Genomic DNA, 24,622 nt, shown 5'->3' on the forward strand with positions numbered 1-24,622 from the left:
TTGCACATAATTTTTCTTCAGTGATGGAATACCAACTTCGTGACACAAATGCATTGTCATGCAATTACAGATTTATACGAGTACGCTGAAGTGCCAAAGAAACTGGTATAGGCATGCTTATTCAAATAGAGAAATAAGTGAACAGACAGAATATGGCGTTGCAGTCGGCAACACCTATATAAGGCAACAAGTGTCTGGTGCAGTTGTTAGATTGATTACTGCTGCTACAATGGAAGATTATAAAGATTTAAGTGACCTTGAACGTAGTCTCTCTCTCTCTCTCTCTCTCTCTCTCTCTCTCTCTCTCTCCTTTTTTTTTTTACTTAACTGCTAAGGTAATCAGTCCCTAAGCTTACACGCTACTTAACCTAAATTATCCCAAGGACAGTCACACACATCCATACGAGGGAGTGAGGGAGGACTCAAACCTCCGCCAGGACCAGACTCACAGTCCATGACTGCAGTGCCTTAGACCAACGTAGTCCTACAGTCAGTGCAGGAGCGATGGGACACAACATCTCCGAGGTAGTGAGAAATGGGGAAATGGGGATTTTCCTATATGACATTTCATGAGTGTATCGTGAATATCAGGAATCCAGTAAAACATAAAATCTCCGATGTTGGTGCAGCCGGAAAAAGATCCTGCAAGAACGGGACCAATGATGACTGAAGAGAATTGTTCAGAGTGACAGAAATGCAACCCTTCTGCAAATTGCTGCAGATTACAATGGTGGACCATCAAAAGTGTTAGCATGTGAATCATTCAGTGAAATATGATTTGTGGTCGTGCGGTAGCGTTCTCGCTTCCCACGCCCGGGTTCCCGGGTTCGATTCCCGGCGGGGTCAGGGATTTTCTCTACCTCGTGATGACTGGGTGTTGTGTGCTGTCCTTAGGTTAGTTAGGTTTAAGTAGTTCTAAGTTCTAGGGGACTGATGACCATAGATGTTAAGTCCCATAGTGCTCAGAGCCATTTGAAATATGATCGATATGGGCTCTTGGAGCTGAAGTCCCGCTTGTGTACCCTTGATGACTGCATGACGCAAAGGTTTATGCCTTGCCTAGGCCCGTTAACACCAACATTGGACTGTTGATGACTGGAAACGTGTTGCCTGGTCAGTGAAGTCGTGTTTCAAATAGTATCTAGCGGATGGACTTACCCGACCTCATGAATCCATGGACCCTGCATATCTGCAGGGGAATGTTCAAGCTGGTGAAGGCTCTGTAATGGTGTGGGGCATGTGCAATAGGAGTGATATGGGATCCCTGATGTGTCTAGATATGACTCTGACCGGTGACACGTACGTAAGTATCCTGTCTGATCACCTGCATCCATTCATTTCCATTGTGCATTCCGACAGAATTGGGCAATTTCAGCAAGACAATGTGACACCCCAGACGTCCACAATTGCCACAGAGTGGCCCCAGGAACACTCTTCTGAGTTTAAACACTTCCGCTGGGCACCAAACTTCCCTGACATGAATGTTATTGAGCATATCTGTGATGCCTTGCAACATGCTATTCAGAAGAGGTCTCCACCCCCTTGTACTTTTACAGATTTATCGATAGCCCTGCAGAATTCCTGGTGTCAGTTCCCTCTAGTCCTACTTCACACATTAGTCGAGTCCATGCCACATCATGTTGCGGTACTTCTGCATGCTCATGGGGGCCCTACACCATATTAGGCAGATGTACCAGTTTCTTTGGCTCTTCACTGTACACCAAGCTGAATTACATGAGGAGTTCCACATTCAGTTACCAAAATGTAATGTAAAATATGACACAATGAAGTGGTGGCATTACTGTCTTTAAATAACTTTGCATTTTTGTTGTTGTTGGGTTGTTTCTGGGGGGAAGAGGCCAAACAGCGAGGTCATAAGTCTCATCGGATTAGGGAAGGACGAGGAAGGAAGCCGGCCGTGCTGTTTCAAAGGAACCATCCCAGCATTTGCCTGAAGCGATTCAGGAATATCACGGGAAACCTAAATCAGGATGGCCGGACTCGGGATTGAGCCGTCATCCTCCCAAATGCGTGTCCAGTGTTTGCATTTTTGTGAAAATTGGTGAAGTGACCTGCATTTTAGTGCGAGACAGGTTAATGAGACAAGTCCGGGTATTTTAAGTTAAGAACTGTTTCCCTTGTACACTATGCAACATGAGTGTGGTTTTTATGTGGTGCCCTGAAGTGAGTTGAGGCAAATGCTGCGTATGTCCTTTAATTTCTGCCTGAAAAATATGAGGCGTGAGCAACAAAAAACACACACATAACAAAATGTACATGATAGTCAACAGGTGGCTTAACACAATTTTCCCTCCTATTTGCGTTAAGATAACAGTGTTGCAACAGAGCAGTAGCAGGAAGATTATCTATTGACATAAATAAACTAAATGTAAAATTCACATAAGAAAAATAAATAAATGGACTAGATTTCACTGTGAGGCTAAGGTTAGGAAAGTAGAATTGTGTGAAACGAAAGTTGTGTAACGAAATATAGAAAAAAAGACCTGAACTTGCTGAACTTAAATGTGGCAGTGAACTGAGAACCTTGATTGAGCTCTTTCTTCTTCCCCAATTATTTCTACTTGAGCTTACAAAAGGTTAATTATCTTTGATGACAGTACAGTTATTTGAGTAGTAGTGGTGGTATGAGTGATGTGATCTTTCGGCACAGTGGCTCATTGGTTTCTGTTTTCAAATTTTATGTGAATTTTTTTTTTCAAAAAATAGGAATGCCCCTCACAGTGTTGAGGCTGTGAGGAAAATGAAAGAGAGCCAGCTTCTGAGAGAGAAGATGAAAAGAAATGCAAATGAAAGGGATAAAGCGAGACGAAGGGAAGACACAAGAATGCCACAACCAAATTTGGAAACTGTTGTTTGCTCAAGGTAAGCTGTAATTAGCTTATATTTTTTCCTTCTTTCCTCTAGGTAATGATAAATTCAGTATTTATGCATATCCTCCTGACATTTCAATATAGGTCACGAGAGCCCACTGTAATTTTCTTTTGATGTTATACTGATACTTCAAACTGATTCCAAAAGTTTTTGTGGATTATGTTTACCACTTTACATTTGTCAAAATAGTTCACAGGTGAACTGCTGATTCATCAGCACACCTGTTGATGCCAACCTGGTCGTTCACCAAAATACTGTGTGCGCTGGACACCGACATCCAGCAACTCAGTCATGAACTATTCGGACATTAAGTATGCTGGGAGAAGCTGATAAATCACACTTTACATTTTAATGATGTTTGCCTTCTTTCTTTGAGACAAGTGTGTGGCAATGGCAGTGCCCCACATTTCCACACTGGGAAACCTGCAATATTGAGACAGGAATTTACCACATACTACAGAAAACTACCTGTGCTAAGAATGGGAGTCCGCAACTTGTGGGTGACTCAGCCAGACAGTAATTGGAAGTGCTATTCAGTATGCAGTGACACAAATGAAACTGTATTTGAAAGTGTTTTTGTACCTCATGAAATGGTGATTCCGATACAAGAATGAAAACTTTGCAAATATACAACATGAGTATCAACAAACCAGGAGATGTGAACATTGGTGGTGCTCCATCATGAATTGCAAATTTAGGGCAGCTGAGAGCATAGTTGTAAGATATGCAATGGCAGTACCAGCTACATAATCACGAGCAACAAGAGCAGAAACAACTGCTGTATTTGCAGCCAGAATCCCTCCTGGGCCAAGTATGTCAAGAGGAGGTCACCACATTCTTACATCTACATCTACATGCATATGCTGCAAACCACCTTGAAGTGCATGGCAGAGGGTATGTCACATTATAGCCATTATTAAGGCTTCTTCCTGTTCTATTCACATGTGGAGTATAGGAAGTTAGGTTGTTTGAATGTCTCTGTGTGCGCTGTAATTTTCCTGATCTTATCCTCACGACCCCTATGTAAGCAATATGTAGGGGTTTGTTGTATATTCCTAGAGTCATCATTTAAAGCCTATTCTTGAAATTTTGCTAACAGGCTTTCCCAGGATCGTTTATGTCGGTTTCTTCAGTATCTCTGTAACACTCTCCCATGGATCAAAGAAACCTTAGACCATTTGTGCTGCCCTTTGCTGCATATGTTCCATATCACCTGTTAGACCTATTTGGTACAGGTCCCACAAACGTCAGCAATATTCTACAAGGTGCGGCAGAACTGACTAAGCAGTTTTAAGGAGCAATAAAAAGTAAATCTAGATGTATAGAGAAAAAATGTTTTTATTTTCTAAATTAGTATAATATACCATTTTACATTCATTAGGTTTGAAAATAAAGTCCTCAAGATGGCGGCCGTTAGCATCAATAAATTGTTGTAGACGGTCCCTAAAGGTTTGAGCAGCTTTTGCACACATATTGCTGGGTATGCCATTCACTTCATAGATAATCCACTCTTTTAACACTGGTAGGGTGCGAGGACGGCTTTCGAAAACATTTTTCTTCAGATACCCCACAGAAATTAGTCACAAATGCTCATATCTGGTGACTGCGCATGCCACCTGACATCACCCCTCAAAGAGATGAGGTGTCCCGGAAACATTTCTCTGAGAACATCAAGTGAAATTCGAGCTGTCTGAGCAGTAACTCCATTCTGTTGGAACCACAAGTTCGCCAGTAGATGTTCTTTGACAATCTCGTCCATTCTGGGTTGCAGAAAATTTTGCAACATTGAAACGTAACATGTGGAATTCACTGTCACTCCTTCCTCAAAAAAGTAAGTGCCTACCACGCCAAGTTGTGATATGGCACATCACACTGTCACTTTAGGAGAATGTTGTGGTCTTTCATGAATAATTCGTGGGTTATTTTCAGCCCAGAAGTGAAAGTTTTGCTTATTCACACACGCACTAAGATGAAAATGTGCATTGTCACTACTCAAGATAGCTGAACTCAGAGGGATCTGAGTCTGAGCAAGCATTTGCTCACACAGATTTTGATGGTTGGCATAGTCTGCTGGGTGTAATTATTGAGCAATCATTATTTTGTGAGGATAGAACTTCAAATCACATTGCAGAATCCTTCTCAAACTGCGGTCTGAAATCTCCAATGCAACAGCATGTCTTCTAGCAGAAAGTTATGGCGATTGTTGAACTGCTGTTCTCACCCACTGCACATTTTCTGATGTTCTGATGGATCTGTGTTAGCCATGTATGCTACCAGTTTTGGCCAATTGCCTTACCCTTCAGACATCCCCAAAGAAAGTAGTCACAAATGCTCAAATCTGGTGACCGTGCAGTCCACCTGACACCACGCCTCAAAGAAATGAGGAGTCTCGGAAACATTCTCATCTGCTACACATTTTCTGGCATTCTGATGAATCTGTGTTGGCCATGTGTATCTATTCTTATTGTGCTACCAGTTTCGTTCAACTGCCATATCCAGGACTGATTTGTGTTTGCATTAGGAATGGCATTGTTGCGTGGAATGTTGAACTATTGCCGTAAAGCTCATTGTGTAGCTATCACAGATGTGTTGTTTTCATAATAAGCATGAATGCCAAAACCACGATGTGCACTGGTCCAGACCATGTTGGTTACTGAAATACAGTCAATGAATGAACAAAGTCAGACCTTGTGCAACTGCCTACACTCACCACAGTCCCACCAGTAATAGATAGAAACTGCTTTGTCTGTTCTGCCACACTTTGTAGAACTGGTTGCACGAGTGGTTTGTTAGCAGTCTAATTTGTAGACTGATTGCACAAACCTAGTGTTCTAACTTTAAACAAGAAGACTACCACCTGCTTTACTCACAAATGAGCCTTTGTGATCATCACATTTCATATTCCCACAAGGTGTTACACCATGGTATTTGGATAAGTTGGTTGATTATAACAGGGATGGACTGATATTATAGTCATAGTATGCTACCTTTTTTTTGCATAGTTTTACATTTCTGAACATTTAAAGCAAGTTGCCACTCTTTGCACCACTTTGAAATCTTATCAAGATATCATAAGAAACACCACAAGCGGTAGCAGACATCGCCAAAACAGTATGGTGATAAACTTTCTTTGGGCTAGCAAACCTGGTTGCAGCTAACCCAACAACAAAGCGGGACACTAGATGTGAGACCAGTCACAGTAACAACAGACAGCCTGCAGTGATAATGCCAGTCAGCTACAGCTGCATTATTTAAGGCATCCAGGTGCAGAAGTGCATTGTATAACTTTCAAAGTAGAGATGCTCTGGACTGACTGAGGAGCCCTACGGTTCAGTTATGCCAAGAAGCATTTTGCTGGTGACAGCATAACTCAGGATACAACGAAATATAATCACAATGTGGCATCATCTTTGAAGTGAACAAAATGGTCATGAAATACCAAGCAACAGACTGATATAAGTGACGGAAGAAAGAGATTGTGTGGCAGCTATCAGCCGCACGCATGTAATGGTTGCAGCAGCTGCTGAACTAGTAGTGGCTAAGAGACAGAATACCATCTTAGTTCCTGTCTCATCTTTGCCTGTTGGTGAGTTCAGAAGTGCCCAGCATCCCTGTACTCCACACAGATGATGTCAGCAATGTGCTGCACCTTATTGTGAATATGATATGAAATAGAGCTAACAAGCTCTAGGAGAATGTGAAGGATGGATAAGCCTACTGTTAGCCCACAGGGAAAGGGAGTGTCTTGCTTCTCATTGACCATCAATGTACAATCCTCACTTTCACTAGACTGGGAAAAATGTTACTGCCATAGCCAGAACATTCAATGTAGCTCACCATACTCCAGGTCCAGAAACGTGAGTAGCAGAGTCCTGTATCTTTGATCTCTTTGCAGCAAAAGATTTCTCCAGTGACAAATATGAATCTAAGCTTGTGGAGAGCTTTCAAACGATGGTCTATCATTGCTGATGCACTCACATAATTACATTTCAGGTTTTCTTTTCTTCTACGATCTCAAACTAGACATGCTGAATTGTTGTGTCCCAGACTGAACAACTTCAACAGGAATGACCGGCCAGCTAATTCAGTGCAGTGATCTGACCATGCATTCACTTACAAGACTGCCTCTTAATGGGGTGTTAGTCTATTATGCATCCACTGTGTGTGTGTGTGTGTGTGTGTGTGTGTGTGTGTGTGTGTGTGTGTGGGCGTGTGCACGTGCATGTGTGCATGCGTGCATCTGTGTGTCAGACCTCCCACATCATCCAACAGTGTACTGTCTTCTGTGTACCATGGTATGTTGATCCTGACAAATTTTGAATGACCTTGTTGGAATTTGACACGGTGGTTCAAATAAGAAAAACACAGTCATTGGAAAGCACATGAGCTTTGCTGCTTCACTTGGTTGTTGGCTATGCCATGAATATAGAGCACTGAGTGACCAGACAATTTTGAGACTTCGGTCCATTGTGACACACAGGAGGTTTCATATGGTATCTTTCCAGTTTTACTGAATGTTTCAGTGCCTACAATCAGATTTCAGTGGCCCCAAAGGATAAACGCAAAATGGTTATGACAATACCATTTGGAGTGTTTGCGTTACCCTACATGTTGTACGTGTTGCACAACACTGCTCAGACATTTCAAAGATTTCATGAAATAGAGCTAAGTGGCGTAGACTACACTGATAATATGCTGGTGGTGTCATCTTTGACAGAAGAATATGAACATCACCTCTGAGAAGTTTTCTTCTGCATCATTGATTCCAGAATACTACTGAATCCCACGAAGAGCATTATGGAAGTGAACTGCATTGAATTCAAAATATCTGCTGCCTGCTCATGCCCACTTCTGGAGTGGGACATCACCCTGGGCCCAAAGATAGTGTGAGAAGTGTGTTGATACCTAGGCATCAGAAACTTCTATTGCTGCCTTATACTTCATGCTGTGAAGTCCAGGTTCCACTCCACATGGTCCTGAGGCAAATCTGGCGTGGTTTGCATTGCTTGGCCATCCTGATTCAGAATCCCCCTTGGTGATCATTTCAAAAGGTTCATCCGATCCTGTGTGTGCAGTTGTGCAGCAGAGAAGTCTTCCGAAGTAAGAGTGATTTCAGGTGTGCCACAGGGGAGTGTTGTAGGACCATTGCTATTCACATTATATATAAATGACCTTGTGGTTAACATCGGAAGTTCACTGAGGCTTTTTTTGGATGATGCTGTAGTATATCGAGAGGTTGTAACAATGGAAAATTGTACTGAAATACAAGAGGATCTGCAACAAATTGGCACATGGTGCAGGGAATGGAAATTGAATCTCAATGTAGACAAGTGTAATGTGCTGCGAATACACAGAAAGAAAGATCCTTTACCATTTAGCTACAATATAGCAGATCAGCAACTGGAAGCTGTTAATTCCATAAATTATCTGGGAGTAGGCATTAGGGGTGAGTTAAAATGGAATGACCATATAAAATTAATTATCGGTAAAGCAGATGCCAGACTGAGATTCATTGGAAGAATCCTAAGGAAATGCAGTCCGAAAACAAAGGAAGTAGATTACAGTACACTTGTTCGCCCACTGCTTGAATACTGCTCACCGGTGTGGGATCCATACCAGATAGGGTTGATAGAAGAGATAGAGAAGATCCAACAGAGAGCAGCGTGTTTCATTACAGGATCATTTAGTAATCGCGAAAGCGTTACAGAGATGATAGATAAACTCCAGTGGAAGACTCTACAAGAGAGACGCTCAGTAGCTTGGTACAGGCTTTTGTTGAAGTGAGAACATACCTTCACTGAGGAGTCAAGCAGTATATTGCTCCATCCTGTGTATATCCATGATGATAAAATCAGAGAGATTAGAGCCCACACAGAGGCATACCAACAACCTTCCTCTTCACGAACAGTACGAGACTGGAATACAAGGGAAAACCGATAGAGGTACTCAAGGTACCCTCCGCCACACACCCTCAGGTGCCTTGTGGAGTATGGATGTAGATATAGATGTAGAATGTCAATGAACGCAGTGGAAACTATAGATTTTTCTCCAAAAATTTGGCAGAAAAACAATGCTCTTGGCTACCACCCTATTTTCAGAGCTCCTGGCTACCCATGAGGCTAGAACTTATTTCTGTTTTATCGTCAAAGGCTACGTTTTGCACATATATGCACATCTGATATTCTTATTTTAGAAGCTCTGGAACAACTATCTGCCTATCCAGCTAAAACCATCTGAACTACATTTTGTTACCCAGTTCACAACTGATATTTTGCCTTTCATTGGTGCTGAAAATATGGTGGTTATCTGTCCAGGGATGGCACAGTATTCCAGGGAATAAATTCCAATGAACTGGCAATGATAACACAGAACAGAAGTACCTAGGTTGAGGACTCTCGGCTGTACAATTGGAGCATGTGACACCGCCAGACACCAATGTAGCAGTTTACTGTGACAAAACCATTAGTCCAGTCAGTGAAGGAAAATTAGGGGAAAAAATCATGTAATCACAGTGCTAGGAGTGTTATGTACAACATATTAAAAATCCAGACTGGTGGGGTGTGAGTGTTCGAGTGGGGATTGGTTTAAAGGTTATTTTTTTAATAATTATCTTGAGTAATCAAAAACCATAGCTAAAATGATTTCCAGCACAAGTTTAACTTACTTTAAATTTTCTACAGAAAAGGTCCTATACATTTTTTCTCTATGACTCATAGGTTCTGCATCCAGAGGATGGAGAAATCACATATTATTAAAAATATTGTTCTAACAGTGACTAGGTTAAAAACAAATGTTAATGTCTGTACCACATCTAAATGCAGTAGAGCCCTATTAAGGGATAAATTGTGGTCTGGAGGTGTAACAGGGTGGAGGAGGAGATGTGTGGTGTAGAAAAGTGAAGGAAGGATGGTCACTAGCTTGTGTTCATACAGCTCTGTCTTTCATAGGTGTGCAAGATGAAGGTCGAGTAGGTGACCATCCACTCTGTCTATCCAACTACATCACAAGAAGCAACTACAGGGTGTTTCACAAAGTTATATGGACCCTCCACAGTGAATAGTGCACAGACATGTCTGGGGAGTGTTGATTTTGCACAAAATGAGTTAACACTACGTGGAATGCAGATTTGAGTTGCTAATAACACTAATGCAGTAATGCATATTTACAGAATCTACATAAATCTCTGCATAATCTGTGCAAGAGGAGAAATAGATTGTCATCCTGCACAGCTGCTGAAGCATTGTTCCAGGAAAGGCAACCTTCCTCGCCATGAATGCTGCTCAATTTTCAGTTTAACACACAGGCTGTAAATCACCAGCATTTTCTGTTCAAATGGTTCAGATGGCTCTAAGCACTATGGGACTTAGCATCTGAGGTCATCAGTCCCTTAAACCTAACCAAAGTACATCACACCCATCCATGTCCGAGGTAGGATTCGAACCTGAGACCATAGCAGCAGCACGGTATTGGACTGAAACACCTAGAACCACTCGGCCACAGTGGATGGCAGCATTTTCTGTCCGGTTCTCTAATGTGAGTAGCAAAATACCTTCACTGATACTGTGTTTACAAAGTGGAGTCATTTATCTGTTTATAGAGTACTTATTTGTGGTTATTAAGTGAGCCATTATGTTAAAAAAAAGCTCAGCAGCTGATGCTGTCAACTCTCTACCACACTGAAGAGTTTTTTTCAAGTCTAACATGCTGTCAGTTTCTATTTGACAATGTTGTTTTCATTTTCTCCACCATTTCTGCCAAAATATCAAGAAGTCCAGCGGCTTAAATTATCTCAATCTGCAACATGAGTAGTGGTGGTAGTAGTAGTAGTAGTAGTAGTAGTAGTAGTAGTTTATTCATGCAACAATGTACATACGTTGGTGCTATAGAACTTCAGGTATTTCAACATAAGCCAAGAAATGCTTGGCAGCAGATATCTATTCTATACCTGAATATGATCAGGCCAACTCCACCAGATATATTCTCACCAATCTTTGAAGGTACACTGTACATGTGTGGTAAGTGGCTCGACTCAATGCAGCCCCTTCTACAATTGCCAGTGATTCCTGAATAGAAAATATTTATGCAGTCTACCAGCAACACAATTAATGGTAAGAGAAGTGCATCAACTTCTTGTTATTCAGTAATTCAATACCAAATGACGTAAACACAGTTCCTTGGATTTACAATAAGCTGTCAACAACAGACAGCAGCAATGTGTCACATTTACCAATTCAATCCTGTTGCCACCAACGCTACATAAGTTACTGACAAAAATCACACTACTCATTAAACACTTAGAAAATAAGTATAAACACAAGCTCAGTGGAGTTATTTTGTCCACTCGCATAAGAGTAGTGCTCAGGAAATGCTGGTGAGATATAATTAGTTTGTAGACTGAAAAGTGAGCAGAACTTATGGTATGGGAAGCTCCCATTCCAGCAAGAACACTACAGCTGCCATACAGTATAACTAAAAATCAATTTGTCCTCTAGCAGTATAGAACAGCGTGCAGAGATTTACATAGTTTTTGCCCATGTATGTTACTTGCATTAGTATTATTAATAACGCAAATCTGCATTCCGTGTAGTGTAAAAGCCTTTTGTGCAAAATAAACATTTCCTGGTCATGTTTATGCAATGCATCACCAGTGATTTGTAAGGCATGTTGTATAGTGTCTGTATAACATTATGAAACATCCTGTAGTTGCTTCTTGTGGCATAGTGGGGGAGTTAGAGTGGGGAATCACATGCTCGATCTTCAGTTTGCAAACCTGTGAAGGAGGGCTGTGCATGAACACAATCTGGTGACCTACCTTACCTTGCTCTTTCATCCCACATAACTTCCCCCTCCACCCTGTTACACCCCTGGAAAAAAATTTATCCCTTAATATGGCTCTACTGCATTCAGATGTCTTGCATACATTCAGTATTTGATATTTGTTTTGACTCACTTCATTTAAAGATAAATATTAATTTTACACTGCTAGAACGTTTCCTGAATACAGAAACTATTAGGCCTAGAGAAAAAATGTATAGGAAATTTAATGTAGTTTAATTGTGTATAGGGAAACATTTTTGCTAGAAGCTGTAGTTTTAGAGTTGTTTGAGAAAAACATAAAAAAGTGACCTAGAAACCCACTCCCATCCCAATGCTCACACCTCACCAGTCAGGATTTTTAGTATGTTGTTCAGGACCCTTGTTCCTAGTACTGTGCAAAAATTTGCGACTACTCAATTTTTCCCCAATTGACGCACCCCATCACTAAGCAATTGTGTATTTGAATCCTTGTACTGACTAAGTTTTCCAGGCATCCATGTTATGAAGGCACTGGTGATAACACTTTTAATGGCTCGATGTGCTAAAAGACTATTGGTTGTGGATCCAGATATGCACCAAATGCCAGGAGTCCAATATGACACACCATGTGCTCATGTGTTATCACCACTTGGAAACTTCCTTACTCCCAACACACAGTTGGCACACCAGCATGTGGATCTCATCTGCTCTCTTACCTTGCACCACAACAAATGAGCCATTTTTGTTTTAAAAGATCTGACAACAATGAATTTTTTTTTGGCCCCCCTGGGGTCCATTATACAAGACTTTGCATCTCCTTTACCTAGGCCACATAGAATGGAGTGTCATTACACTGATTCCTCAGGTTAAAGGTTAAAAAGGAAATCATGTCCATCAGTTGATGTAAATCAACATACCTGAGTGCTGAATTGCCAGCCACTATTGCTTGGGCTTGCATGCAACCATTACCGCCCACCCAGCATCTCATCGGGCAGCTGCCACACTTCCAGACTGATGGCACTCCCTGCCATATGGCAAGAGAAGAGGGTACAATTCTGTTGACGCAATACACATGATGAGGTTTATTCCATCTGGATCCACAATCGATTTCATAAAATGAAATTATCTTTTGTTTCTCTCTACATGGTGATTGTGTGGTAATTTCAGAACATCACCCTTCTTTCACGTTGCAAGGAACTGGCAACAAAGGTGCAGTGATGTATCAGGCACTATGATAGACTGAGAACACCATTCTGCACCTAATTGCTCAGTCTGTAGCTGTAAGCACTAATCTGTAAGCAGTTACGCAATTAAAACCATGTGCTACCATATATAGTGAAAGCATTTTTGTACCGCGAATCCATCCCACATCTGCTTTGTGTGGTTGTATATAGATACATTTACAGTTTTGTTGGTGAATCTAACGACAAACAAATCCTTAACATTGCTATATGTTTCACTTTTCAGTTTCCTCTTTCTTTCTTTCTTTGTATGTGTCTTCCTGTCCTATACTCTGTTTCTTTAACATTCTTATGTTGAGATTTTACTTGTTCTGAACCATAGTTACCATTTCTGTTGTCTTTAATACTCTGCGGGAAAAAATGCAACATCATCCAAAATGCCCTCAAGGGCAGGGTCACTTTATTGACAAGTGATGTGAAAGGTAGTATACCATTGTAGACATGTCTGATAGCAAATTCAGACCAAAAGTAACACATATGTCACTGTAAAGGATGCCCAAACTGTCACATCAATACACAGAGTAGACCCTCTGGTGGCAATGCAGACATGTATTCTCACATGAAAACCATCACAAGGGTACTAAGTGGCATCCTGTGATAGATTCTTCTGAGCATGTGGCACTTTTTGCTGTAATTTGGCAGTGGCAGTTGCTTGCTCTGGAGAATCAGTTACGTGTCACTTCACCATGTCCCACACTTGTTCAGATAGTGAGAGATCTGGGATTTTGCTTGCCAGGGCAGTTGCTGTACAGTGCAAAGAGTGTGTTGTGTAATAGCAGCCGTATATGAACATGTGTTTTCCTGCTGAAAACCCACGTCTCTTTTGTGTCAAAGAAATGGCAATAGCATGGTGATAACAACCTGTGCGGTATAGTGTGCACCAGTTTCTTTAACCTTCAGAAACACCAAATGTGACTGCGAGTTGTAAGTGATGACCTCCACACCACACCATGATACTTGGGGTGGGACTGTGTGAAGGGGGTGAATGCTCTCGTGAATAGGCTGCTCAACTGGTCTCAGCCATATTCTCATACAGACAGAACCTGGGATAGTCACTGAAGACAACAAAGCACCATACCATTCTCTAGTCAACACTTTCTGCAAGCAAATGTTTCCCAGTGGTCCTTGATGACACGACAGGTGCAACATGTGGCCAAATTTCATCCTTGGATGATGTGTGGTCACTCAGCCTCACACAATCCCTCAATCTTGACATGTATCTGCACTATGCACACATCCAGAACCTGGTCTACAAAGCACTGCTGAAAGCAGACTCACCAATGATACATTGCGCCCAACAAGTGTAGCAATCCATCAATATGTTTGTTCATCTTCCCCAGTCTGAAGTGGGAACCAATTCAAATGGCTGGAGTAGTTCAACAGGAGTGCATATTCATCAGTGGGGTATGATCATACCCTCGAATGACTGTTGCTAACACTGTTCACCTCTACACTCAACATAGTTACTGCCCGCAGAGTCAAATCTGAAAATGCATGAACAGATTTGTGATTGTATCTTTTCCTTCCATGCCAGTTTAATCTGACAATTAAAACAGCCCAGAATAATTGGTTTCTGAAATAACCAATTTTCATTTTTTTGTTTCTATTATTTCCTGTAATAAATGTAGAAGTCAAACAAAGAATCAAATATTTTGACTATCCAAGTTTCATCATACATAGGATCAAAATATTAATTTAAATAGGCAAATAAAAGAATTCACCATTCACTGTTTTTCTTGAAAAGAGGTAAGTGATTGAATATTACAAAAAGAAGATCACCAGTATTCTCGTATCAATACAAATTTTTTGAAACTGCTCAAAAATCATGTTGTAATTGGAGATCATACCACTGTTTGGGCATTTCAAATAGTCAGTGCTGAAGGGTGATAACTGAGATTGAAGAGCAGATAAAGGCATATTATGTAGATAGAGGCAGTGGATCATATACTTTCTTTATTTATTGTATACTATGATTGAGTTGTGTTAAGTCTGTAATATAATACTGTTACCATAATTTACTTCCTCTTTTATTGTTTCATAGAAATGACAGACAAATCTTCAATCTTGTAAAGCATAAGAAGCACTGTACCTCATTGCTACATCAATTAGAAAAGATATATCTAGATTGGGGTTGGTGTCATTCTGAAATTCAGTGGATGCCTGATGACAACAGTGAGAAATTACCGTATAGACCATGTGGGGACAAACCTTGCACACTGCACATACAAGCATATCTTAAGCCACGTCACAAAACAACAGGAAGTTATTGTATCAGAAATGCTGTACTGGTTCATGTGCCACATGGTTCATACTCATTTCTGCCAGCATTGTTATTAAAATAGCATTTTCCCCATTTTTATAACAAGACAATATTTCAAAACAATACAATTTCTATGAATAAAAATTTCTCCATTTTTAAAAAATATTTTATTTAAAAACGAAAAATTTTAGTGCTGCTGCTATGGATAATTGATATTTTGATTTTGTAAAAAATAAAAAAAAGACACTTGATATATCTGAGACCAAGCAAATACCAAAAAATATTTGTTGCTCAGAATGTCAGTTTTAACTGGTTGGTTTTTCCCATTCCGGCAATGAACAGCATTCTTGAGTCAGTTGTATTGTTCTAGACAGTGTATTTTTCTCTATTTTTGCCTTTGGTAATGCAACATAAAACTTATAACTGCATTCCTTCTTCTAGGGTGTTGAGATAAGGAGTCATGTTTCCTGTCTTCCTTGCCTCTACTTCATTTTGCTGCATGTTGTGTTTAGTAAGGTTCGGTGGGCATCATGTTAACACTGCATTTGGGCTATAAATATATTCAAGACATTGAACTCCATGTATAACATGTAAGTATTTGGAGAGTATAATATGGACATGGCAAGAAAAAAAGGGTGTTTAGTTGGAAAAGGGATGCACATTATGAGATGGATTAGGAAAGATTGTGTTAGAGTGGTGCACATACATGTGTACCAGAAAGTGGCAGGTACTGAAAGACAAGCAGAAACATTGAGGAAAAAAGTACAGTGAAAAGGGGTAAAGTGCTACTAAAGAGGGAGTACAAAACTAATAGTTAAAATGTGAGCCTGGAGTGGTTGCAAGATGACGGATTGGGGTGATAACAGGAGAGAGCCTGGAGGCAGGTTGAGAACAGGTACTAATGCAAATTTAGTCTGTGAGGATCAGTTGTGTCTCATTAGTATACATTTTGGGCATTCACAAATTACCAGTCTGAGATCAACTTGAAAGTGTGAAACAGTATGTCCTGTGTAACAGTTATGCTTATGAACAAATTTATGCAACTGCAGCCACAGCCAATAACAATAATAACAGTAACATGCATAATTTGTCTGCTAAAAGAAAGCATTGTTTTTGTGAATGTTTGTTGTTTTGTACATAACTAAGTAGTGTCTAGAGTAAGAATGAAGTAATGTGTAAGCTTTTGCTACTCTCCATTCTGTCAGCCAAATATTAATATTTCTAAAGTATTATCACTCACCAAGTCCCATTTTCTGAAGCATGAAAAATGGTATAATTTCTTCTTATGAAATGCCTTGTTCTTCCACATAGTCCACACAAAAGTTAATATTCGTATACATTACACTGCAGTGAAGGTACATGTTAAATAGAGAAAACTCTACTGCAGCATGACTGATTCTGCCTATTTGTAAAGAAAATCCATGTACCTGTTTTTCAGTTGCTCAGATGTCTTCATCACTCTATGGTTAATGTCTTTATTATCATTCGCAACCTTTTTCTCAATTGCAGGCGTTGCCAATACTGAAAGCCAATTCTCTGTCATTGTGTTTTGAAAAAAGGCTTTTATCCTTCCCATTGTTGAGAAACAATGTCCAGGTCTAACTGTTGTTAAAGGAGTTTTTATAATTATTTTCATTAGTTCACTTAACTCTGGAAATGTGTGTAGAACCAAGTTGTTGTCTAGTAGAAGTTGCAACATTTCAACAACACCACCTGCTTGTTGCAAGTCTTGTCTGCTGTAGAGTTAATCTAGTTCTGTTCTCAGTTGTGCCTTCAATAACTATGAGTAAATTTCAACAGTAACATCAAGTTCTCTCTGGAATGCTGGAGAACTTAGAAAAAAATATCTAACAGATTTGTTTATAGATTCAGCTCTTTGCAGGATAAGATTAAATTGATAAGGATAGCAGTGGATATAATAAGCCACAGGATATACCTGCTTAATCCTTGCCTGAACACTGTTAATGCCTCCGCTCATAACAGCAGCACTGTCACAGCATTGTGAGATCACCTTTTCATTCTATGAATCCATATGCCTTTGCAATTCATAATGTATAATCCTAAATAACATCTCAGCATTCTGTGCATCAGGGTTAAAAAAGCCTCAAAATCTCTCCACAACAGAACGACAAAATTCATATCTATACACAGTCACCAGTTGTTGCCTGGTAGACACATTCATTGTTTTGTCCACAATTATAGCCAAATAATGCATACTTAAAATTTCTTACATTATTACACTACTGGCCATTAAAATTGCTACACCAAGAAGAACTGCAGATGATAAACGAGTATTCATTGGACAAATATATTATACTAGAACTGACATGTGATTACATTTTCACACAATTTGGGTGCATAGATCCTTAGATATCAGTACCCAGAACAACCACCTCTGGCCATAATAACGGCCTTGATACACCTGAGCATTGCGGCAAACAGAGCTTGGATGGCATGTACAGGTACAGCTGCCCATGCAGCTTCAACACGATACCACAGATCATCAAGAGTAGTGACTGGTGTATTGTGATGAGCCAGTTGCTCGGCCACCATTGACCAGACATTTTCAGTTGGTGAGAGATCTGGATAATGAGCTGGCCAGGGCAGCAGTCGAACATTTTCTGTATCCAGAAAGGCCCGTACAGGACATGCAACATGCGGTTGTGCATCATCCTGCTGAAATGTAGGGTTTCGCAGGGATCGAATGAAGGGTAGAGCCACGGGTCGTAACACATCTGAAATGTAACGTCCACTATTCAAAGTGCCATCAATGCGAACAGGAGGTGACCGAGACATGTAACCAATGGAACCCCATACCAACACGCCGGGTGATACGCCAGTATTGCAATGACGAATCCATGCTTGCAATGTGATTTTACCGCAATGTCACCTAACACGCATGCGACCATCATGATGTTGTAAACAGAATCTGGATTCATCCGAAAAAATGACGTTTCGCCATTCATGCACCCAGGTTCGTCATTGAAAACACCATCGCAGGCGCTCCTGTCTGTGATACAGTGTCAAGGGTAACCGCAGCCATGGTCTCCGAGCTGATAGTCCATGCTACATCTACATCTACATCTACATTTATACTCCGCAAGCCACCCAATGGTGTGTGGCGGAGGGCACTTTATGTGCCACTGTCATTACCTCGTGGGAAGAATGACTGTCTGAAAGCCTCCGTGTGCGCTCTAATCTCTCTAATTTTACATTCGTGATCTCCTCGGGAGGTATAAGTAGGGGGAAGCAATATTTTCGATACCTCATCCAGAAACGCACCCTCTCGAAACCTGGCGAGCAAGCTACACCGCGATACAGAGCGCCTTTCTTGCAGAGTCTGAGACTTGAGTTTGTTAAACATCTCCGTAACGCTATCACGGTTACCAAATAGCCCTGTGGTGAAACGCGCCGCTCTTCTTTGGATCTTCTCTATCTCCTCCGTCAACCCGATCTGGTACGGATCCCACACTGATGAGCAATACTGAAGTATAGGTCGAACGAGTGTTTTGTAAGCCACCTCCTTTTTTGATGGACTACATTTTCTAAGGACTCTCCCAATGAATCTCAACTTGGTACCCGCCTTACCAACAATTAATTTTATATGATCATTCCACTTCAAATCATTCCGCACACATACTCCCAGATATTTTACAGAAGTAACTGCTACCAGTGTTTTTTCCACTATCATATAATCATACAATAAAGGATCCTTCTTTCTATGTATTCGCAATACATTACATTTGTCTATGTTAAGGATCAGTTGCCACTCCCTGCACCAAGTGCCTATCCGCTGCAGATCTTCCTGCATTTCGCTACAATTTTCTAATGCTGCAACTTCTCTGTATACTACAGCATCATCCGCGAAAAGCCGCATGGAGCTTCCGACACTATCTACTAGGTCATTTATATATATTGTGAAAAGCAATGGTCCCATAACACTCCCCTGTGGCACGCCAGAGGTTACTTTAATGTCTGTAGACATCTCTCCATTGATAACAACATGCTATGTTCTGTTTGCTAAAAACTCTTCAATCCAGCCACACAACTGGTCTGATATTCCGTAGGCTCTTACTTTGTTTATCAGGTGACAGTGCGGAACTGTATCGAATGACTTCCAGAAGTCAAGAAAAATAGCATCTACCTGGGAGCCTGTATCTAATATTTTCTGGGTCTCATTAACAAATAAAGCAAGTTGGGTCTCACACGATCGCTGTTTCCGGAATCCATGTTGATTCCTACAGAGCAGATTCTGGGCTTCCAGAAACCACATGATACTCGAGCAAAAAACATGTTCTAAAATTCTATAACAGATCGACGTCAGAGATATAGGTCTATAGTTTTGTGCATCTGCTCGACGACCCTTCTTGAAGACTGGCACTACCTGTGCTCTTTTCCAATCATTTGGAACCTTCCGTTCCTCTAGAGGCTTGCGGTACACGGCTGTTAGAAGGGGGGAAAGTTCTTTCGCGTACTCTGTGTAGAATCGAATTGGTATCCCGTCAGGTCCAGTGGACTTTCCTCTGTTGAGTGATTCCAGTTGCCTTTCTATTCCTTGGACACTTATTTTGATGTCAGCCATTTTTTCGTTTGTGCGAGGATTTAGAGAAGGAACTGCAGTGCGGTCTTCCTCTGCGAAACAGCTTTGGAAAAAGGTGTTTAGTATTTCAGCTTTACGCATGTCATCCTCTGTTTCAATGCCATCATCATCCCGGAGTGTCTGGATATGCTGTTTCGAGCCACTTACTGATTTAACGTAAGACCAGAACTTCCTAGGATTTTCTGTCAAGTCGGTACATAGAATTTTGCTTTCGAATTCACTGAACGCTTCATGCATAGCCCTCCTTACGCCAACTTTGACATCATTTAGCTTCTGTTTGTCTGAGAGGTTTTGGCTACATTTAAACTTAGAGTGAAGCCCTCTTTGCTTTCGCAGTAGTTTCCTAACTTTGTTGTTGTACCTCGGTGGGTTTTTCCCGTCCCTCATAGTTTTACTTGGCACGAACCTGTCTAAAACACATTTTACGATTGCCTTGAACTTTTTCCGTAAACACTCAACATTGTCAGTGTCGGAACAGAAATTTTCGTTTTGATCTGTTAGGTAGTCTGAAATTTGCCTTCTATTACTGTTGCTAAACAGATAAACCTTCCTCCCTTTTTTTATATTCCTATTAACTTCCATGTTCAGGGATGCTGCAACGGCCTTATGATCACTGATTCCCTGTTCTGCACATACAGAGTCGAAAAGTTTGGGTCTGTTTGTTATCAGTAGGTCCAAGATGTTATCTCCACGAGTCAGTTCTCTGTTTAATTGCTCGAGGTAATTTTCGGATAGTGCACTCAGTATAATGTCACTCGATGCTCTGCCCCTACCACCCGTCCAAAACATCTGAGTGTCCCAGTCTATATCTGGTAAATTGAAATCTCCACCTAAGACTATAACATGCTGAGAAAATTTATGTGAATTGTATTCCAAATTTTCTCACAGTTGTTCTGCCACTAATGCTGCTGAGTCGGGAGGTCGGTAAAAGGAGCCAATTATTAACCTAGCTCGGTTGTTGAGTGTAACCTCCACCCATAATAATTCACATGAACTATCCACTTCTACTTCACTACAGGATAAACTACTACTAACAGTGACGAACACTCCACCACCGGTTGCATGCAATCTATCCTTTCTAAACACCGTCTGTACCTTTGTAAAAATTTCAGCAGAATTTATCTCTGGCTTCAGCCAGCTTTCTGTACCTATAACGATTTCAGCTTCGGTACTTTCTATCAGCGCTTGAAGTTCCGGTAGCTTCGACAGTTTACAATTACAATACCGATTGCTGCTTGGTCCCCGCATGTCCTGACTTTGCCGGGCACCCATTGAGGCTGTTGCCCTTTCTGTACTTGACGAAGGCCATCTAACCTAAAAAACTGCCCAGCCCATGCCACACAACCCCTGCTACCTGTGTAGCCGCTTGTTGCGTGTAGTGGACTCCTGACCTATCCAGCGGAACCCTAAACCCCACCACCCTATGGCGCAAGTCAAGGAATCTGCAGCCCACACGGTCGCAGAACCATCTCAGCCTCTGATTCAGACCCTCCACTCGGCTCTGTACCAAAGGTCCGCAGTCAGTCCTGTTGACGATGCTGCAGATGGTGAGCTCTGCTTTCATCCCGCTTGCGAGACTGGCAGTCTTCACCAAATCAGATAGCCGCCGCTGCTGCAAACATTGTCGAACTGTTCATGCAGGTGGTTGTTGTCTTGCAAATGTCCCCATCTGTTGACTCAGGGATCGAGACATGGCTGCACGATCCGTTACACCCATGCAGATAAGATGCCTGTCATCTCGACTGCTAGTGATACGAGGCCGTTGGGATCCAGCACGGTGTTCCATATTACCGTCCTGAACCCACCAATTCCACATTCTGTTAACAGTCATTGGACCTCAACCAACGTGAGCAGCAATACGATAAACCGCAATTGCGATAGGCTACAATCTGACCTTTATCAAAGTTGGAAACATGATGGTACGCATTTCTCCTCCTTACATGAGGCATCACAACAACGTTTCACCAGGAAACACCAGACAACTGCTGTTTGTGTATGAGAAACTTTCCTCATGTCAGCACGTTGTCGGTGTCGCCACCGGCACCAACCTTGTGTGAATGCTCTGAAAAGCTAATCATTTGCATATCACAGCATCTTCCTCCTGTCGGTTAAATTTCGCATCTGTAACACGTCATCTTCTTGGTGTAGCAATTTTAATGGCCAGTAGTGTATTTCTTTGCATACAGTTAGCACATAGTGCAGAAGTTCATTTCGAACTGTTTTGGATGTACTGTTAAACACAGAGCAGTTTTTTAATTTTACAAGCCCATGAAACACTCACAGATTTTCTGAATCTTATCTTTCATCATAAGCACATTAAGCTAATTCAAATGCCTTGCAAAATTTTTTGCAGTCTATTAACATGGAGAGGATACTGATATGTCTGTTCCTATCCACTTGCTCATTATGTTCTCTCACAGGCTCTTTGCATGGTATAAACTGTCAAGCAGAGTACTGATGTTCACTTTACCAAGCATGTTCAATGTTTGCATTTTTGTGTATGTGCTAAACACAAATTGTTTAGAGCAATTATTTCATGAGGCCACTCGAATAGTAAACAGTCATGAAAACACACTTGACTTCTTAACAACAAATAATCCTGAGCTAATTACGAACATTGAAGTGGGTACAGGGATTAGGGAATCTAGGTTTGTCATAGCGAGACTGAATACCATAACTCCCAAAGCCACAAAATACAAATGAAAAATATATCTATTCAAAAACTCAGATAAAAATACAATTGATGCCTGCCTGAGAACAGTCTCCACTTTTTCCAGATTAACAATGTGAGTGTATATCAGATGTGACTTGAATTCAAAGAAATAGTATTGACTGCAATTGAGAGATTTATACCAAATAAATTAACAAACCACAGTGCTGATCCCCTATAGTACACAAAAAAGCTCAGAACATTGTTGCACAAACAATGAAAAAAGCATGTCAAACTTAAAGAAATGCAAAATCCCCAAGATTGACAATCTTTTGCAGAAACTTGAAATTTAGGGCATACTTCAGTCTGAGATGCTTATAATAGTTTCCACAACAAAGATTTGTCTCAAAAACCTAAGAGAAAATCCAAAGAGATCCTGGTGGCATGTAAGGTATACTAGTGGCAAGACACAATCAATGCCTTCTCTGTGCAATAGCAATGGCAATACTGTCAATGACAGTGCTGCTTGAGCAATGTTTCTAAACACAGTCTTCTGAGATTCCTTCATGGAACAAGATAAAGTGAGTAATACAGAAGTAGATATCCTCAGAGTAGTGAAGCAAGTTAAATAACTTAATAAAAGCTTGTGTTCTGGTCCAGAGTGTGTATCTGTTGCATCCCTTTCAGAGAATGCTGATACAATAGCTCCATATTTAACAATCAAAGTGCTTGCTCAACAAAAGATCTGTATCCAAAGACTAGAAAGTTGCACAGGTCACACTAATATTCAAGAAAGGCAATACAGTCCCATATCACTAATGTCGATATGCAGCAGGATTTTTGAACATATATTGTGTTCGAACATTATGAATTACCTCAAAGAAAACAGTTTATTGACACATAGTCAACATGGACTCAGAAAACATCATTTTTAGGAAACACAACAAGCTCTTTACTCACACAAGGCGTTGAATGCTGTCAACAAGCGATTTAAAATTGATACCATATTTCTAGATTTCCAGAAGGCTTTTGACACCATACCTCACAAGTAGCTTGTAATCATGTTGCATGCTTATGGAATATCTTCTCAGTTGTGTCCTGTCAGTAAGGTCAGAGTTTTTAATAATTGATGGAAATGATTTCTGGCATTCCCCAGGGCAGTGTCATAGGCCTTCTGAAATTCCCTGTCTATATAAATCATTTAGGAGACAATCTGAGCAGCTAGCTTAGGTTGTTTGCAGATGATGCTGTCATTTATTGTCTAGTAAAATCATCAAAAGATCAAAACAGATTGCAAAATCATTTGGAAAAGCCATCTGTACAGTGTGAAAATTGTCAATTGACCCACAATAATGGAAAGTGCGTGTTGGGCCACATGACTGCTTGAAGGAATCTATTAAACTTTAATTACATGATAAATCAATCGAATTTAAAGGCAATAAATTCAACTAAATACCTAGGAATTTCAATTATGTACAACTTAAATTGGAAAGAACACATAGAAAATGTTGTGGGGAAGGTGAACCAAAGATGGTGTTTTATTGGCAGAACACTTAGAACATGCAATAGATCTTCTAAAGAGACTGTCTAAACGATGCTTGTCCATTCTCTTTTGGAGTACTGCTACGTGTCGTGGGACCCTTATGACGCAGGATTAAATAGTAATAATGTCATGTGACTGGGGCCTCCCGATGGGTAGACTGTTCGCCGGGTGCAAGGCTTTCGATTTGACGCCACTTCGGCAACTTGCGCTTCAATGGGGAAGAAATGATGATGATTATGACAACACAATATCCAGTCCCTGAGCAGAGAAAATCTCCGACCCAGCCGGGAATCGAACCCGGGCCCTTAGGATTGACAGTTTGTCACGCTGACCACTGAGCTACCGGGAGGATTAACAGAGTACATTAAGAAGGTTCAAAGAAAGTCAGCATGTTTTGTATTATGAAAAAATAGGGAAGAGAGTGTCACAGACATGATACAGGATTTGGGGTGGACATAATTAAAACAGAGGCTTTTCTCGTTGTGGCAGGATTGTCTCATCAAATTTCAGTCACCAACTTTCTCCTTGGAATACAAAAATATTTTGCTGATGCTGCCCTACATAGGAAGAAACAATCTTCATAACACAATAATAGAAATCAGAACTCACACAGGATGATATAGGTGTTTTTTTTGCTGCA

The 24,622-nt window shown here is 40.8% G+C and overlaps 1 protein-coding gene across 1 annotated transcript in view; it reads left to right on the forward strand.

The window, feature by feature from the left end:
* The first annotated feature begins 2,845 nt into the window (after positions 1–2,845).
* LOC124555895 (RNA-binding protein with serine-rich domain 1-like) overlaps positions 2,846–24,622 on the forward strand; it is an 89,225-nt gene continuing 67,448 nt past the window's right edge. The window contains exon 1 of the mRNA XM_047129954.1: positions 2,846–2,883. Coding sequence (XP_046985910.1) covers positions 2,846–2,883 — 38 coding nt within the window. The remainder of the gene's footprint in view (positions 2,884–24,622) is intronic.

Source organism: Schistocerca americana, chromosome X (assembly GCF_021461395.2).
Source record: "Schistocerca americana isolate TAMUIC-IGC-003095 chromosome X, iqSchAmer2.1, whole genome shotgun sequence".
In the NCBI taxonomy this organism is placed as follows: domain Eukaryota; kingdom Metazoa; phylum Arthropoda; class Insecta; order Orthoptera; family Acrididae; genus Schistocerca; species Schistocerca americana.